The sequence below is a fragment of the Harmonia axyridis genome, chromosome 1, assembly GCF_914767665.1.
Source record: "Harmonia axyridis chromosome 1, icHarAxyr1.1, whole genome shotgun sequence".
Lineage (NCBI taxonomy): Eukaryota > Metazoa > Arthropoda > Insecta > Coleoptera > Coccinellidae > Harmonia > Harmonia axyridis.
The window spans coordinates 5,497,349-5,515,305 of record NC_059501.1 but is presented as its reverse complement, the minus strand read 5'-3'; the positions used below and the strand labels follow the sequence as shown (position 1 = coordinate 5,515,305).

General features: G+C 33.9%; 1 protein-coding gene and 1 long non-coding RNA gene across 2 annotated transcripts; one reads left to right on the top strand and one right to left on the bottom strand.

Annotated features, from left to right (window-relative positions):
* Positions 1–386: 386 nt before the first annotated feature.
* On the bottom strand, positions 387–2,812 carry LOC123670582. The gene is made up of 3 exons (XR_006745931.1): positions 2,546–2,812; positions 1,703–1,807; positions 387–1,288 (listed from the first exon to the last, which is right to left on the bottom strand). It is a non-coding gene; the product is annotated as an uncharacterized LOC123670582 (long non-coding RNA).
* A 12,386-nt stretch (positions 2,813–15,198) lies between these two features.
* Positions 15,199–17,093, top strand: LOC123671062 (WD repeat-containing protein 61). The gene is made up of 6 exons (XM_045604721.1): positions 15,199–15,344; positions 15,405–15,526; positions 15,635–15,804; positions 15,861–16,096; positions 16,156–16,515; positions 16,973–17,093. The coding sequence occupies exons 1-6, from the start codon at positions 15,342–15,344 to the stop codon at positions 17,060–17,062; spliced, it is 981 nt and encodes a 326-aa protein (XP_045460677.1). The 5' UTR covers positions 15,199–15,341; the 3' UTR covers positions 17,063–17,093.
* The last annotated feature ends 864 nt before the right edge of the window (positions 17,094–17,957 follow it).

The window sequence follows — 17,957 nt, the reverse complement described above, 5'->3', positions numbered from 1 at the left end:
TTCTTTTCTTATTTTTTCATTTTATCTAGTTTTTTCTTTTTTCATTTCTTTTTTTTTTTTTTTGTTTTCTCTTTTTTTTCTGTTTTCTTTCGGTTCAGTCTCCAATTCCAAATAACTAATCCGCATTTCAATAGAATGAAAGAACCCCATTTGTAGTTTATCCAGTGTATACTCCATGCATCATCAATATCACAAAAAAATTACCTACTGTATGTCCATCGATAATTTACAAACAGTTAAATTCGATATTTTTAACAGAATATCACAAAAAAATAATAATCCCTAATGATACTTCTAATTTTTGCAATTTGTCCCGCTGAAAGACTGCCTCTTTGGAGCTCTCAGAGTAACTGAATGTACAAGAAAGATATTAAAACCACAAATCATATTCATGTTACATATTGTTTTATATTTCAAAATATTCATAAGTAAGATATAATGAATAAATAATATAACATTATAACAATATTTCACAAACCTATTGTTTGAATCTATAAATATTACAATAAGTACGAATATTTCTAACTTAATTCATTTAATGAATGACAAATCGCAATGAGATCTTATATCCTGCTTTTATATCGACTAACTGTTTGGCAAAATATCGACGTATTCGTATAGATATGAAAACGCGGTTCGATCAGAATACATAAAATAATTAATAATAGGATCGATTTTCTTCAACAATGGAAAACAAAGCTAATTCAAAGTCAAAAGCACTGAAGAACTGACAAATGAGGTTTAATTCATTATTACCGATGAGGACTTGAATTGCATTCTGCTTAAGACAAAATACAATCATAAACTGTCTCTTCATTGGAATTGGAAGCTTTTGAATCCTTTTTTCACCCTTTTTTAATCCTTTTTTATCTTTTTTTGTTTTATTTTTCTTTTTTTCTTTTTTTTTTTGTTTTCTTATATTTTTCTGCTTTCTCTTTTTTTTTCAGCTTCCAATTACAAATAATCATTCGCATTTTGGAGTGACGGAACCTCATTTGTAGTTTATTCAGCGTATAATCTTTGTATCATTTACATTTCAAAAAATTACTAACTTTATGTACATCAATAATTTGCCAACAGTTAATGTCGATATTTCAACAGAATATCTCACAGAAATAACAATTATCTGCATATTAGTCGATGAAAAGTAGTAGATATAAACAATATTTGAAATAGGCCACACTGTACACTAGTCTAGTTTCGCTTTGCTGTATCATTCCGATTGTTTTCGCATAATGCTTTCTGACATCATTCTTCAGTCGTTTTCAAAGAATTTATTGATTCCTATCTGCAATAACATAATCATTACTGGTATATTCGGATGAAATATTCACTGATTGAAATTTAGAGAGTTTTTTTCGAGTTCATAATTCCGAGAATACTGGGTTAATAAGAAGATAGACCCTTTTCAAAGGTACAAAATTGAGAATAAGAAAACTGAAATGAGTAAGATATAAATCAAATGAAAGATTGTTTTCGATTTCAAATTCGTATTGGAACATATTCGAACCGAAATAAGAAATGTCACACCGTTGTCATTGTGACAATGTACTAGGAAAATGAATGGAAAAACTATTGGTTGGGACGAGGAACATCAGACAATTGAGGAAGTAAAATTTAATCTAATGGAAGACTACGTGAAAAACCGATGAATAGGAGGAAGTTAAACTCTGAGGTCAAAATTAATTTGGAAAATACTCACATTTGTTTCCGAAAATTAAAATCCTTGCATTTCGGCACATCGTTCACTAAACCATTCAGGGGGAGTACTTTATACAATACATTGCAATGTTCATGCGATTCGGCCCTACAATAAAAAACACTAGGTTACAAATTTTCTCGCGTCAAACTTTACTCAAAGACCGCTGGATGAAAACTGACTGATTTCAATGAAAACTGACTTGTTTATCAGTGGAATGACAAGTCAGATTGAAGACGTACGTTAATATGATTAAGATGTACACTCACCTCAACTAGTCGTGGAAACAAGGTGGAAAGTGATAAAAACGGGTTTTCCGAAAAGCGAATTGATAAATTGAATCGAAAATATCTAAGCTTCACGGATTCGAACCCCGGCGCCAGATGACCTTCTATGCAACGTTTATTACTAGAATAATCGGATGAATTATCTAATGAATCAAAATTGTAGTTTTATCGAATTTGAGATTCCGAGAATTGAATTATCAGAAATTTTACACTGGGTTAATAAAAATCTAGACCGAATAATTTAAGGAATTGATTAACTATTTGCAGATTCTAGGAACATATATATATCGAATGAAAGATTGCCTTCGATTGCAAAGGTTTATATCCGAACTGAAAAAATGGCCTAAGAGATGTCATTGCAACTATTTCAAATTGTATCATTCGTAGTGGAGAACTAGTTATATTTACTTGGAATATGAATGGTAAACTACTAGTTGGGACGTGGGTTATAAAGAAAATCAAGAAAGTAGAATTAAACCTATTGATAGATTACGTGAAGAACCGATAAATTTGGAGGCAGTGAAACGCTGAGGGAAAAATAAATTCGAAAAATACTCACATTTGTTCTAAAAATTATAATCCTCTCATTTCAGCATTTGAGAACAAAAGTCTCATAGTTCTTTCTACCATTCCGTGAAAATACATCAGTCTAAACTGCAATATTCATACGATTCGGTACAAAAATTATAAACACTAGATCAAAAATTTACTCACCTCCATCTTTACTAACAGCAGGCTAGATGAAAACTGAAGTGTTTATCAGTGAAATGACAAATCCAGTAGTAGAATGAAGACGTACGCAGTTATGATTCAGATGTATACTCATCTGATCTCGTTGTGAACAGTTGTGTAGAGCGATAAATACAGGTTTTCCGAAGCGCGATTTAATAAAATGAAAATTATCGAATCTTCTCGGATTCGTACCCTGGCCGTTAGATTTTTGGTCAACTTCAAAACTTATCTACTAGATACTAGACCTCTCAGGTTGATGTTTTAATGCCCATATCAAGACTTTTTCGAGGGCGTATCAAAAAATTCATATCACTGAAATTAATTGAGCTATACCTAGCGTTAAAAAATACTCCATTCAGTAGAATAACAGGTGTGAAATTTCATATTTCCAGGTCAATTTCTGGGAATATGAATTTTTCAAAATTTGATACTCAACTGAATTGGAATCTTCAGAAGTTTCAAAATAGCAGATCTCCTAATCGGGTAAATCCAGCATCGAGCTACAATCTACGACTTAGAAACCTCTGAAAATGATTCTTACCGCAGTAGTAGGCGAAACATCAGGTGAAAAATCGACTAGACAACGGCTAAATATCCCGAAATTTACCAATTCTGTCGAACAATAATATATGTATAACAGTATTTAAATAGCAACTTTCAATTTCTGCAATTCGTCCTGTTGAAGGATTGCCCTTTTGGAGCTCTCAGAGTAGTTTCCAAAAATCATAATCATATCACTTCGGAGGGGGGGGGGGGCTGTGACTAGGGAAAAAACGTGGGAAAAAATCAGTAGGGACAAATTTTGATAGTCTCAGCCGGAAAAATAATTTTTCTAGCAATGTTCGTTGCATAACTAGAATACATACTCCTTTTTTCGTACGTAATTCTATATAGTGAAACGACACCATCAGATTTTGTTATATTATTTGATTATTTCACATAGGTACATCCCAAATTGAATTAATTTCAAGAAGAATAATTTTTCTTTATGATATCTGCATTGGTTTTGTTTTGAAATTGTGCTTCAATATTATGAAAAGTGTGTATCGGACAAAATGACATACTATCCTGATGGACAAAACGACATAGTATGTCATTTTGTTCGATACATGTTAAGAAAATATATTTTTGAAAATAATATAGAACGTGAAACTAATGAGCTCATTTTCATGTTATTTTGAACATAGTTCGTATACTCTACACTTGATAGAACGTGAAATTTCTGGTAGGCTCGACGGTAGGGCGACTCGTCAGGGAGGCGAGATATGCATTGCTTCAACTCTTTCGGAAATAACGGGTGTTTCTTTTCGAGGTATATAACTTTAAGTTGGCATTACTGTTCAAGATGGCCACCGATTCAACAGCTGTTAAGCGATTTATTCTCAGTTTGGTTTGACAATTCATCATAAATAGACTCACGCCTGAACAACACTTACAAATAGTGCAATTTCATTTCGAAAATAATGGTTCTGTGCGGAATACGTATCGCGCACTACGTCCATTTTATTTTGTTTAGTGATGAAGCGCACTTCTGGTTGAATGGCTACGTCAACAAACAAAACTGCCGCATTTGGAGTGAAGCTAATCCTCAAGTGTATGTCGAAACACCGTTACATCCAGAAAAACTGACTGTTTGGTGCGCTTTATGGGCTGGTGGAATCATTGGTCCGTACTTCTTCAAAAACGATGATGGCCAGAACGTTACAGTCAATGGTGATCGGTATAGAGCCATGATTTCTAACTTTTTCATTCCTGAATTGAACAACCATGATGTCCAGGAGCTGTGGTTCCAACAAGACGGCGCAACATATCACACATCTCGTGCCACAATCGATTTATTGAAAGACACGTTTGGTGACCGCCTAATTTCACGTTTTGGACCTGTGAATTGGCCTCCAAGATCTTGTGATTCAACACCGTTAGACTACATTCTGTGGGGCTATGTAAAGTCATTGGTCTATGCGGATAAGCCACAAACCCTTGACCAATTGGAAGACAACATTCGCCTTGTTATTGCCGATATACGACCACAAATGTTGGAAACAGTCATCGAATATTGGACGTCCAGATTGTACTTTATCCGAGACACAGAACCATTATTTTCGAAATGAAATTGCACTATTTGCAAGCGTTGTTCAGGCGTGAGTCTCTTCGTGATGAATTGCCAAATCAAACTGAGAATAAATCACTTGACAGCTTTTGAATCGGTCGCCATATTGAACAGTGATGCCAACTTAAAGTTATATACCTCGAAAAAAAACATCCTATATAAGGACAAAATCGATTTTGTTAGAAGTCGAAATAACTTCATGTATCTTTTATTTTTGTAGTTCAATTCTATTTTCAGCTTATAATACTTGAAAACAATTAATCAAAGTTAGTATATAGTACCAATATGAGAGTATTATTGCAATAACTAAAAATATATGATCGGAAAACTAAACACTATTTCATTTTGTCCGCAATTCCTCTACTGATTCTTTGACTATGCACAAAAAGAAAAACACTGCATATTTTACAGAATGGGTTATAATATTCTTCTGTCAGAAAAATATTCCAAATCTAAATATTATTTGGATTTTGTGGCATTTTGCGAATACCGGATTATCATATTTTCTGATCTGAATTTGCTACGACGGAGGAGGCATTCTCAAACAATTCCTAAAAAAATTGTTACACAACATTCCATTTCATTTCGAAGAAGCAATCACCATTACGAATCCTTCGTATTCAAACAACAAAAGACAGATTTGAACACACCAAACGTCCTCCATTTTCTCACAAAGATAACTCAACGTCAGATCCATACCGGATTCACCCTGAACAGATGAATCGAGGCCATTTGCAATAAGCGTGTGTGTGTATGGATCCTTTTTTACATCTTTTTTTCTTATTTTAACGATCGACATGAGTTCACGTCTCAACGTCGTAAATGTCTTCCTGACGTCGGTGGTAACCAGGGCCCACTATGTGTTGGAACGTTTTTGAACGTTCGCGAAGGAACACAATAACCCGGGTCGTTAGAAAACACCACGAAAGGACGTTGGAGAAAAAGAGGTGCAATAAAAGGTCACACTAAAAACTCTCGACAAAGTATTCGTTAAGAGAATTTGTACCCTTTCACCTGGTTGTTGCAGATCGGGATCGTAAACATTTTTAGTGCCAAACTGCTTATCATGCAGCATTGTTGGTGTTAACATAAATTGATGGTTTACGATGTTCGGGGTGGTAAGATTTTTCTCTTGGAGTCTGATGGGTAGGTATGTGGTTGTGAATATGGTGGGAAAATTTGGGAAAGAAAGGGTGGCGTATATGGGTACGGTTTTTGTTTTTATGGGGAGAGGGGATATGGATGAGGATAGCAATGGCGGCTGAAGCTGTGAATATTTATAACACAAAAAAAATTCTCGTTATTATTGTGTTCATTGGTCGGAAGAGAAAAATGAGCAAAGCATTGATGTGAAGTCGTGAGCTTTCGAGCGCTAGTCATTTGAGCGCCAATTGAACATATATATTCCACATATATGACAATATACAGGGTGTTTACAAATTAGATGTGAACCTAAGGGGACGTAGTATGACCCATTTGCATTCGTTCGAGCCATATTCAGTCATAACCAAAAATCAACAGTTTATTACGAGATATTTGAGTTCTTGAGATGAAAGATTTCTCGCCTTACTACATTTTTCTTCAATTTTTTTACGTTGAACAAATTTTATTATAATTTTGAATTATTTTCGTGGCCAGGGAAAGTTCAGATCTAACACCTTTAAAAAAAATGAAGCAGCGAGAAGATTGAAAGTAAATTTCAGGCGGAAATAAGTAACAACTGAAGAAATAAGAAAGAAGGCACGTGCTAGTATGAGGAATTGTTTGCTGAAACAAAGTTTTAAAAAAATTGTGTCATACATCAATTGTGGAATTCGAAAATTGCAGGCAAATTCATATTAGAAATTCACTATTCCTCTCTTCAAATAGGTATACCAATTTTCAAATAATACTTATTTTTAGTTAACATCTACCTAATACAGTATGGTTTTGCTTTTTTCATACACATCATATCCTTTTCTGATGGTAATAATGTAATGTATTTTATACAAATAATAATTGATATAATTTTAATTTTCATAATTTTTATTTTAAAAATTATTTGTATTTTAGTTAGAGTAGCTTTTTTTAACTTTATTAGAACGAAAATTATTAGGTTATATTCAAATTCGAAAAGGTCCTAATAAAGTAGGTTATTTAGGAATTTTACAGCCTTTTAGTTATGCAATTAAATTATTTAGAAAAGAAATAATTTTTCTATATATGGCGAATATTTTAATTTATATTATATCTCCAGTTTTTAATTTAATTTTGGCATTAATATTATGAATTAGAAAACCTTTTTATTGTTATTTATTCAAGTTTAATTTTTCTGTGTTATTTTTTTTGTAATTTCTGGTTTAAGTGTGTATACAATTATATTATCAGGTTGATCTTCAAATTTGATTTATTCTTTATTAGGAAGGCTTTGTTCAGTGGCTCAAGTAATTTCTTATTAAATAAGAATATTTTTAAATTTAATATCATTCTTAGTTTTAATTATATCATTAAATTCAATAGATTTTATGTTTTATCAAAAATATGTTTGATTCGTTATATTTAATTTTCCTCTTAGAATAATATGATTTATTTCAAGATTAGCCTCCTTTTGATTTTTCTGAGGGTGAATCTGAGTTAGTTTTAGGGTAATGTAGAATATAGAAGTTTCGGATTTGCTTTTATTTTTATGGCTGAATATTCTAATATTATTTTTATAAGAATAATAAGAAGATTAATTTTTATATGAGGAGATTTTTATATAATTCAAATCAATAATGACGCTATCCACATGAAATTTTGCACGAATTTTCAAATGGTCATTCAATATAAACACGCAAAATATCAATCAGGTCAGATCTGTAATCATGAAAGTATTTCAATATTCTTCTTGAATTTTATAAGGTTCTGAGAAAATCATTATTTCACATCAACATTAAAATTTCAAATCCGTCTGTTTGGAGCCACAGAAATATTGGGTAATTTTTTTTGGTTCTGTTTATGCGATCGACATGAAGTTTTGCACCAGGCTTTTTATTCTATACGTTCAAAAGCAAATTTTCATAAATGAACCGAATCTGCAGATGTGAAATTAAGCTGGAAACAACATTTCGAAAGGTCATATTTACGGAATCTCTACTAGAATTTTGCCTATTAACAAGGTCAATCGAAATCCAAATCGAATTTCAAGTTTCTTTGTCGAATTTGGAAACGTATTCGTCATCAGAGCATCGAACCTTATCGTTGGAGGCCAGTTCCGGCTTAAAAATAATCAAAATGTTCAGAAATCCATCCGTTTGCAAATTCATACCGAAAAAATCCCTGACGTTACAAGAATAGTTTTGAAAGAATATTTTTTCAAGGACGTTCTGTAGGCAGATTTGTAATATTTCTCATTTTTTCACGCCTATGAAACTGCAAATGAATGGATTTTTCAGTAAGGAACATTTTGAATATAACTTTCGCTTTCTTTTGAAAGGAACACTCCGTATATTTTTTCGAATGTGATGTAGAATGAGTTGAAGAAAAGGATTCATGAGTATTTTTTAGTCATTAGCAAAGTTGAAGGAAACCACGAATTAATTTTGCAGGGAAATATTCTCTTGAATAATATTAGACGTCACTTATTCATGAAATCAAATAAAAACACCTTGTTTGGTCAACAACAAAGAACTTCCTGAAAGTTCATAGTTTATGTTTTGCGATATGAATAATGCAAAAATCGAATTTCTCATTCATTTAAAAACCTCCGGTTAAATTCTAGTACCTACTCTGATGTGGAGTCGTTGCTAAACTTCAAATTTGCATAAAAATTGCTCCAATTGTTGTTATTCTTTAATAATACTCTCAGATGGATAATTCAATCCTAGGATGTGAATACACTAATATATTTTTGAAGCTCTTATAGCATAATGAGATCTACATAAAAAATCCTAACAAATATTATCAACATGATTCCTTCAATTGAAAGTGATATTGGCATGTAGTCCAAGAAACCTCAAAGAGTCGGATAATTGCAAGTCTCCAGAAAAGCCGTTTGAAATATCTCATTTGTCTTCAGTGGGTTATGCTTTTTAATCATGCAAAGATACAGATGTCCCCTCCTCCAGGAGGAATATCCATTATATGTAACAACCTTATATATCACAATCTTATTATGAGTAAACCAAATTCTCCGGAAAACTTCTTCAAAAGAAGGAAAATTTGAATTTTTTTTTCTTTATCCCCTCCCAAGGCTTATGTCTGGGTACGCCACTGATAGGTAGGAATTTTTTTTTTTTGAAATCATCTGAGGAATCCCTCATTTTCAGTTCAACCTCCAATTCTGCAGGGGGCCTTCTGTGTCTGGTGTTTCTGAACGATTTGGAGGATATTGTGGAGGAAGAAAATGAATGGTTGGTCAACTTCGTAGATGATACTAACCTACTCACAGGAGCTGACGATAAAAAATGTTTAGTTAAGGCAGGTTCAGATTTTTTCATTAGGGCTAAAAACTGGTTCGTCAAATCAGTTGCTCTTAAATACTGACAAAACAAAACTGATGATATTTAGTACAGTAAGATGTAATAAAATGAAACTTGAAGAAATTAGAGTGAATGATAACAATTTCATCAACATCACAGAAAATACAAACTTTTTAGGGGTTTTTCTAAATTCTTTTTTAAATTTCAGAAAGCACATTGAATATCTCAGTCATCAGAATGTGAACAAAGTAAGTTTTGCTATAAAAGTAATAACAAAATACCTGAACATTAAGTCAATCAGAATATTATACCATGCAAATTTCGAAGCACTATTAAGATATGGAATAATTTTTTGGTGCACCCTACCAACTTTAGGAGAAATGTTTCCAATTCAGAAAAGAATAAGAAAGGTATAATTTTCAAAATGAAATATAGAGAATCTTGTAGAAATACATTCAGGCAGAACCATATATTTATCTATTTGAGTGTTCAATGTTCCTATATAAAAACAAAGAAAAATTCATGAAAAATAATACTAATTATAGGCATAATACAAGAACTTTGAATATTGTTTATCCTATTCACAGATTGACATTAAGTGAGAAACATCCAGATTACAATTGTAACGGGTGTTTTTTTTCGAGGTATATAACTTTAAGTTGGCATTACTGTTCAAGATGGCGACCGATTTAAGAGCTTTCAAGTGATTTATTCTCAGTTTGGTTTGGCAATTCATCATGAATAGACTCACGCCTGAACAACGCTTGCAAATAGTGCAATTTCATTTCGAAAATAATGATTCTGTGCGGAATACGTAGTGCACACTACGTCCATTTTATTTTGTTTAGCAATGAAGCGCACTTCTGGTTGAATGGCTACGTCAACAAACAAAACTGCCACATTTGGAGTGAAGCTAATCCTCAAGTGTATGTCGAAACACCGTTACATCCAGATAAACTGACTGTTAGGTGCGTTTCATGGGCAGGTGGAATCATTGGTCCGTACTTCTTCAAAAACGATGATGGCCAGAACGTTTCAGTCAATGGTGATCGGTATAGAGCCATAATTACTAACTTTTTCATTCCTGAATTGAACAACCATGATGTCCAGGAGCTGTGGTTCCAACAAAACGGCGCAACATGTCACACAGCTCGTGCCACAATCGATTTATTGAAAGACACGTTTGGTGACCTCCTAATTTCACGTTTTGGACCTGTGAATTGGCCTCTAAGATCTTGTGATTTAACACCGCTAGACTACTTTCTGTGGGGCTATGTAAAGTCATTGGTCTATGCGGATAAGCCACAAACCCTTGACCATTTGGAAGACAACATTCGCCGTGTTATTGCCGATATACGGCCGCAAATGTTGGAAAAAGTAATCGAAAATTGGACGTCCAGATTGGACTACATCCGAGCCAGCCGTGGAGGTCATATGCCAGAAATCAAATTTAAAATGTAATGCCACAAGATTATCTTGCGGATAAATAAAATTCATGTCAATCGAATAATCCATCGTTGTTTTGTTGCAATTTAAAGTTCTATAGCTCTAAAAAAAACACCCTTTATTAGAGTTGTTAATCATTTACCAAATGAAATTAAGATAATAGGTAATTTCAAGCAATATGTATAAAGCAAAGGTAAAATAGTTGTTAATAAAAATGGAACCATATAGATAATCTGCATGATTATTTCTGATGTAGATTGTAGATATGTAATTCAAACTTGACGTTATTCCATTTAATATCTGTATTGCTGTATGCTGATCTCGGTATTATTGGAAATAAAGATTTTTGTTATGTTATTTAGGTGTGAACCCTGTATATGGAATAACATTTCAAGCTTCGTAGAAAATTGCAATTGCAAATGGCGCTCAAAAGCTACAGACGTCACTATAGTGCTTTAATTTTTTTTTCTATAAGAATCGAAAACTTCTCCTGATAAATGCTACACAGATAAATGAAAACGGTTATATTAACCACACTCGTGTTTCTGCACGTATCATCCACATCCCTTATCCCAGGGGTTGGTTAATGCAATGTGTAATAATCCACGACCGCCATTACGAATACCACAGCATTTATTTATCGCCCCACATCCCAGAAATGCACATACTTGAGGGGTGGCTCTGCCATTTCACCAGCGAATATGTGTACTTTTATCTATCCGGATCTCGAAGGACCAATGGGTGTCCGGGAAAGGTCGTAAACTTTTTACAACCCCCCGGTACACATGGCACACTAAAGTTTTATGTTGCGGGGCGAATTGTAAGGCCAATCCCCAGCCCCAAATTTAATTAATTTTATGTGGTCCCACGAGGGGTCGTTGGGGAGAATTTAATATTTCAAGATGTCGTTCGTATCGTTCCGGAAATAGACATGGGGGTAGGACATTTTGGGGTGGTCGAAATCTGGATTTTATCTGTTCGATCATGATTTCGGGGACGATAAAGATTTTCGGTTCGGTTATTAAGATTAATGAATTAGGGTGGTTTTAGATGAGTGGATGTGTGATGGAAGTTTGGGGGAGAGCGATTGGGGATTTTTTTAATGCTAACCGGCGATTTTTCCGATTCTCCGAATGGATCATTTTATCACGATAGAAAAAGAAAGTAATTTCATACCATAAAGTGATAAACATAGATAGAGGGAGTAGGTAATACGCAATTTTTACATGTCCCCATCAACATGGTTTGATTACGTTGTCGGATTGTGATAGGTATACACTGCGCAAAAAAATTAACGCACATTATGGAAATCTCAAATTTATTCTACAACTGAAGGTGGTCTCAATGATAATTATTTTTATCAGAATTATGCATGCATATGTTATCCACTTTCAACGTTTTTCTTCAATACAGATGTTTTTCCCAGCAGGAATAAAAAAAGATGAGATTATCAGATTTTGAATGTATTGGCTCCATTCTGAAATCAGTTGTTCTCGATCAATTCTAGTGATCAATAGTTTTTCTTTCGTTTGATTTTCTACACTCGATCGCTATGCAACGCGAAACACGCAATTTGACCCAAGAGGAATGTGCCCAAGCGGTAGTTTGGCGAGAAGAAGGGTGGACATACACAAGAATTGCAGAAAGGTTTGGAGTTTCCCATACAAGTGTGTCCAGAATGTTGCAGCGATTCAGGGAGACAGGTATGAATGTCCGAAGACCAGGACAGGGTAGACCACGGGTAACAACTGCCATTCAAGAACGTTACTTGAGAGTTTCTTCGTTGAGACAACGGTTTGCAATTGCAACCGCTCGCCTCCTTCAAAATCAGCTTGAGCAAACTCATAGGGTGCAAATTAGTACTCAGACAATAAGAAATCGCCTCAGAGAATAAGATTTAAGGCCTCGTGTCGCGGCAAGAGGCCCAGCTCTTACCCCAGCCCATCGAAGGGCGCGTTTGGATTTTGCGAGAGAGCATATCCATTGGGAAGAGGCTGATTGGGAAAGAGTTCTCTTCACAGATGAGTCTAGATTCTGCCTCTACCATTGTGATCGACGTTCCCTTGTATACAGACGTCCACATGAAAGATATGCTCAGTGCAATTTCCTGAATACTACTGGTTTGGGGGAGGATCGATTATGGCATGGGGTGGAATATCTTTGACTGCTCGCACAGACCTAGTGGTCGTTGATAATAGAGCTATGAATGCTGATAGGTATAAAAGGAACATTCTTGAAGAGCATGTAGTGCCATTTGTTCCATACATTGGGGAAAATTTCATTTTTATGGACGATAATGCCAGACCCCATCGTGCGCGCATCGTTCAGGAGTACCTTGAAGAGGTTGAAGTCTCTTGAATGGAATGGCCAGCAAGAAGTCCAGATCTCAATTCGATTGAGCAGGTTTGGGACAACCTCAATAGAAGGCTGAGAAGTTCAGAAAATCATCCAGCTACTCTTAATGACTTAGGAATCCAACTCAGAGAAATCTGGGAAAGATTATATCCGAACATTTTAAGATCACTCATTTTGAGTATGAACCGTCGTTGCCGAGATGTAATTAACGCAAGGGGTGGAACTACCAAGTATTAAATCACTTATCAGCATTCCAGTATTTTGAAAATTGTTTATTTCTCTTCTTTCACATAAGATTCGGTGAAATCCTGAATTTTTCTTCCATTTAATGTGTCTTGTTTCGTTCAAAACCTTCCCGAGAAAACATAAAAAATAAGTTATAAAGTCAATGTAGAGTTAACTTTCATTAAAGTTGAGATTTTCAGAATGTGCGTTAATTTTTTTGCGCAGTGTATTTTCAAATCCACAATTTTACTATCTCGTTATGAATGTATATTATATTCAATGAAATATATTTATTTGAGCGATTCCCGATTAAATATGCAAATTTGAATATTTGGAATCCGATATTTTTCCTAATTGTCGAATTAATAATAAGCAGAATATCAGTATTTGCTGTATCTACCTGCACCTGCTGAAATCAAAGTTTGGCAACTTTCGCTCTGCTTGTGTCATCGGTTGTTTCACGTCATTTGACGCGCTTGAAGTTTGTTTTCTGAATTTCTGATATATTTAGGTATTCATTTCAATATATTTTGAGTTAATATGAAACGTTGATTCAAAATGGGACACAAGAAGTGCGTTCTTTGTAAAGAAACTAGCGAGTTGAGTGAAATATCGTAGGTATCACTGATATGTTTTCATTTCTGCGCTCTTCATGTTAAATTTGATAGTTCATGTTGGAGACAAAATTTTCTTACTGAAAATGATATATGCCCCCTCTATATATGTTTATTACTCTGAGTTCCAAAAGTTCACTAGGCAAAAGTTTTTCTAAAGGCTAGTTTCGACGATAGAAGCCCCAGAATACACAACGTTATCCTGGATAGTCATCACTATTCTTGGCGATCAGTTTATTGTGAATAATCATTAATATAAGAAACTATTAAAAGCATTGTTCTTTGGTGTTGTTACATTTGGTCAATCATACAGTGTGTCCCAGCTACTTAAAATTTTCAAAGTTCAATTATTCGAAAATGGTTACAAATCGCCTTAGCGATCTACAATCAAAAAATGTTTATGAATCGTATTCTACATCTTATTCTATAAGTTGATGATGAGATGTCTGTAGAGGTAAGCGGTACCTAGTAGAAATGAATAGATCCTAGATGTACTACAATAAGCTTAGGTATTTGTAAACATTTGTCGATTTCGATTTTGCATCATAAAGTTATTCTCGATTAAACTGTCAGCTTACGAGCCAAATTTGGGGAGGTTTTAATTTTCCTTTTGAATATGGAGAAATCTGCGGCTGAGTCTTATCGAATTCTCTCAAATACCTACGGTGAGGCCGCTATTAATAAAAGAACGTACCAAGAGTGGTTTCAACGATTCAAGAACAGTGATTTTGACGTCGAAGACCAGCATGACGGTGGAAAAGAGAAGGTTTTCGAAGATGCAAAGTTGGAGGCATTACTTATTCAAGACTCTTGTCAAACGAAACAAGAATTTGCAGGATCAAACCCTTTGTTGTTTATTCCGAATTCCGATGTAGTTAGATACTTAACTGTACGCTTTGCTAAATAATTCAGCATTGAAATTATAGAACTAGGCACAAAACATATAGTTGACTAAATAAAAACAGTAATTAACATACCTTTAAAAATACCTAATTCTCATAATAAATAGCACAAGATACTTTTTTCACTCACAATATGGCAGAGCTCTACATTAAATATTTAAAACATATATGAATATTTCCATTCGCCATTTATATGCAACCCACAATACACATAAAGAGTTGTATAATTGCCAGTACACGAGAAACCGTCCGGCCGGCATTTCCCCGCTGGCAGGGATTCCCCGAATTTTCCCCACATTTGGGCTTTCTCCGTTATAGCGCCACCTAGTCATCTAGCCCATCCTCCTCAAATGAAAATAATGAAAATAGCATAGGAGTTCACTTTCAACAATTATTTTAATATAAAAATGAAAGTATTTTTCCTATAAGAATACACAAACAAAGTAAATTCAACTCTATGGTTCTTGTTGTTTACATATCTGTGAATATCTTAACCACACTTTTTTGAAAAATTTCAGCTAATTTGTCAAAAATGGTAATTCATCAATCATTTGATCTGAATAATACTAAATTAATATATATTGATCATTTTTAGTATTCCGTTCTTTTGAAAAAAGAAACTGCACATGAGGAAAGTATATGGTGCTGTACATGGGGCAGGAGGAAAAGTGAAAAGAAAAAAAAAGCCGATGAAGGAGGAGATGATGAAAAATCCAGGTAATTAAAAAGAAAAATAGGTTCCTTAATCAATATTTCAATAGGATACCTCTCTGAAAATTCCAATTGACCAGGGATATCAAAACTTAGTCGATTTCATTGTTATAGGGATTCAATAGCATCGGATGATGGAGGACACACTGATTACATTGTTACAGGAGGGGTTGATGATTTAGTTAACGTTTGGCAATTGAAAGACGACAACCTAAAACTACATCATAAATTGGAGGGTCATTCTTTGGGAGTTGTTTCAGTGGCCATAAGTAATAGTGGAAAATGTAAGCTTGTAACTTTATCAAATTCATCATTCATTGAAAGCAAAATATATTTTCAGTATGTGCCTCAAGTTCATTAGACTCCAGTATGAGAATTTGGGATTTAGAGAGAGGAGAAAAAATTGCAAATGTAGAATGTGGACCTGTCGATTTATGGACTGTCACATTCAGTCCAGACGATAAGTATATAATTTCTGGATCACACGCAGGCAAGATCACTTTATACAGTGTGGAAACAGCAAAAGCAGAACAAACCTTTGTATCAAGAGAAATATTTATTTTGAGTATAGCATATGTAAGTAACACGTAGAAAGCAATTCTTGTATTGTTTTTGTTTAAATTTTTTTTTATTAGAGTCCAGACGGCAAGTATATAGCCATCGGAGCCATAGATGGAATCATAGAAATATTCGATGTAGCAAACAGCAAATGGTGTTACACTTTGGAAGGTCATGCTATGCCAGTCAGAACACTCTGTTTTTCTCCTGACTCTCAAGTGCTCCTAACAGGTTCTGATGATGGACACATGAAACTATATGATGTTCAACATGCCACAGTTGTCGGAACACTTTCAGGTCATGGATCGTGGGTACTGAGTGTGGCTTTTTCTCCAGATGGCAAACATTTTGTCTCGGGTAGTGCTGATAAGACCGTGAAAGTTTGGGACGCCAGTACCAAGCAGTGCATTCATACTTTCGCAGAACACAACGATCAAGTGAGTTTCAAATTTTCACCCTTTAAACCTGCAAATTTAACATGATCAGCTTTTTGAAATCTAGAGAGCTCCAAATAATTTTGTTTGAGTCAGAACCAAATAATAGTATTTGGAGGGAATTCCTCAGGGTTCCAACTGTGGACTTGTATTATTTCTTCTGTTGAATATTGTATGCTAAAGTGTTCATAAGAAATCTTCCAGAGGTAGTAGATATTAACTCTGCGCATAACTATACAAGTAACTAATACCAACATTTATAAATATGAATTAGAAAAGAAATGGAGTTTTTCGTTGAGAAAATTTATAAATATATTGCTCCAAATATTGGTTTAAGCTATTACTGTTATTTTTTTTTCACATCTGTGTACAGAATGAAGATGCATATTGTTAGTGGCTCTTTCTTCGTAGCTTCCATTACCAAGCTTCTTTTTCTGATTTATGTATTTTTATTTTTCAGGTTTGGGGGGTAAAGTTCAGTCCAGACAGCAGCAAAATAGTATCAGTCTCAGAAGATAGAACAATGATCATCTACAGTTGTCCTGTATGATTTTTTGTAATAAATTACACCTACCTTTTTATTATTGAATTTTTATTCCTTTCAGTTCACAATATGAAAATAAATACATAACCCATTTTAAGGAATTCTCTTGATTTCAATAATCATTTAACAATAGAGAATACTTGTTAATTTCTATCTTAATTAGTTTAGCTGAGAAAACTGGAAAGTAGTTTTCAATACTAGTTGGTTACCATTATCGTTCCATTGAATTACACGCATTTCAAAATAATCAACAATGCCAATGAATAAATAAATAAAAACAATTAAAAATTAATTATTTGGTGGTCAGCTATGATTTTAAACCATGAGGTGCTTTCTGCAGTACCTATTCTTTATTCTAATTTAGTTCATAATTTCCAATGAGAAAACTTATGACATCGATCAAAGGAATAATTTTTTTAACTCTATCTGAAATTGTCACAGTTTACATTTTGGAATAGGGTAAATGCACTGGTTAGCCAACCGGCACTGGCTCTCGACCATTCCGTGATTTGATATAAAGTAATAATAAAAATATAGTTTGCATAGTAGGGGTATAGGTCGAAATTTTCGCGCTAAAAATTATATAATCGTCTATCATAGAAAAGGGTTCTTTCTCATCCTCTCTTAGAAAAGTGCTTTGTGATATATGACCAGAAAATAGTAATTATTTCTTATTTCAAATGAATTATGTGTGTATATTTTGTTCCATATCAACTATAAGATATATTTTCGAGTGTATTTCAATCAAAAAGCAAATAAATGTATATTTTTATTTTTTTGTTCAATATTCGGCGGTCGCTAACTGGTATTGGAAAATTTGTATCTTTTATTTCTCGACCAAAGTAGTCGAGAACCAATATGTTACTTCAATAATTGTTTATTTCAACCGATATATTTCTGT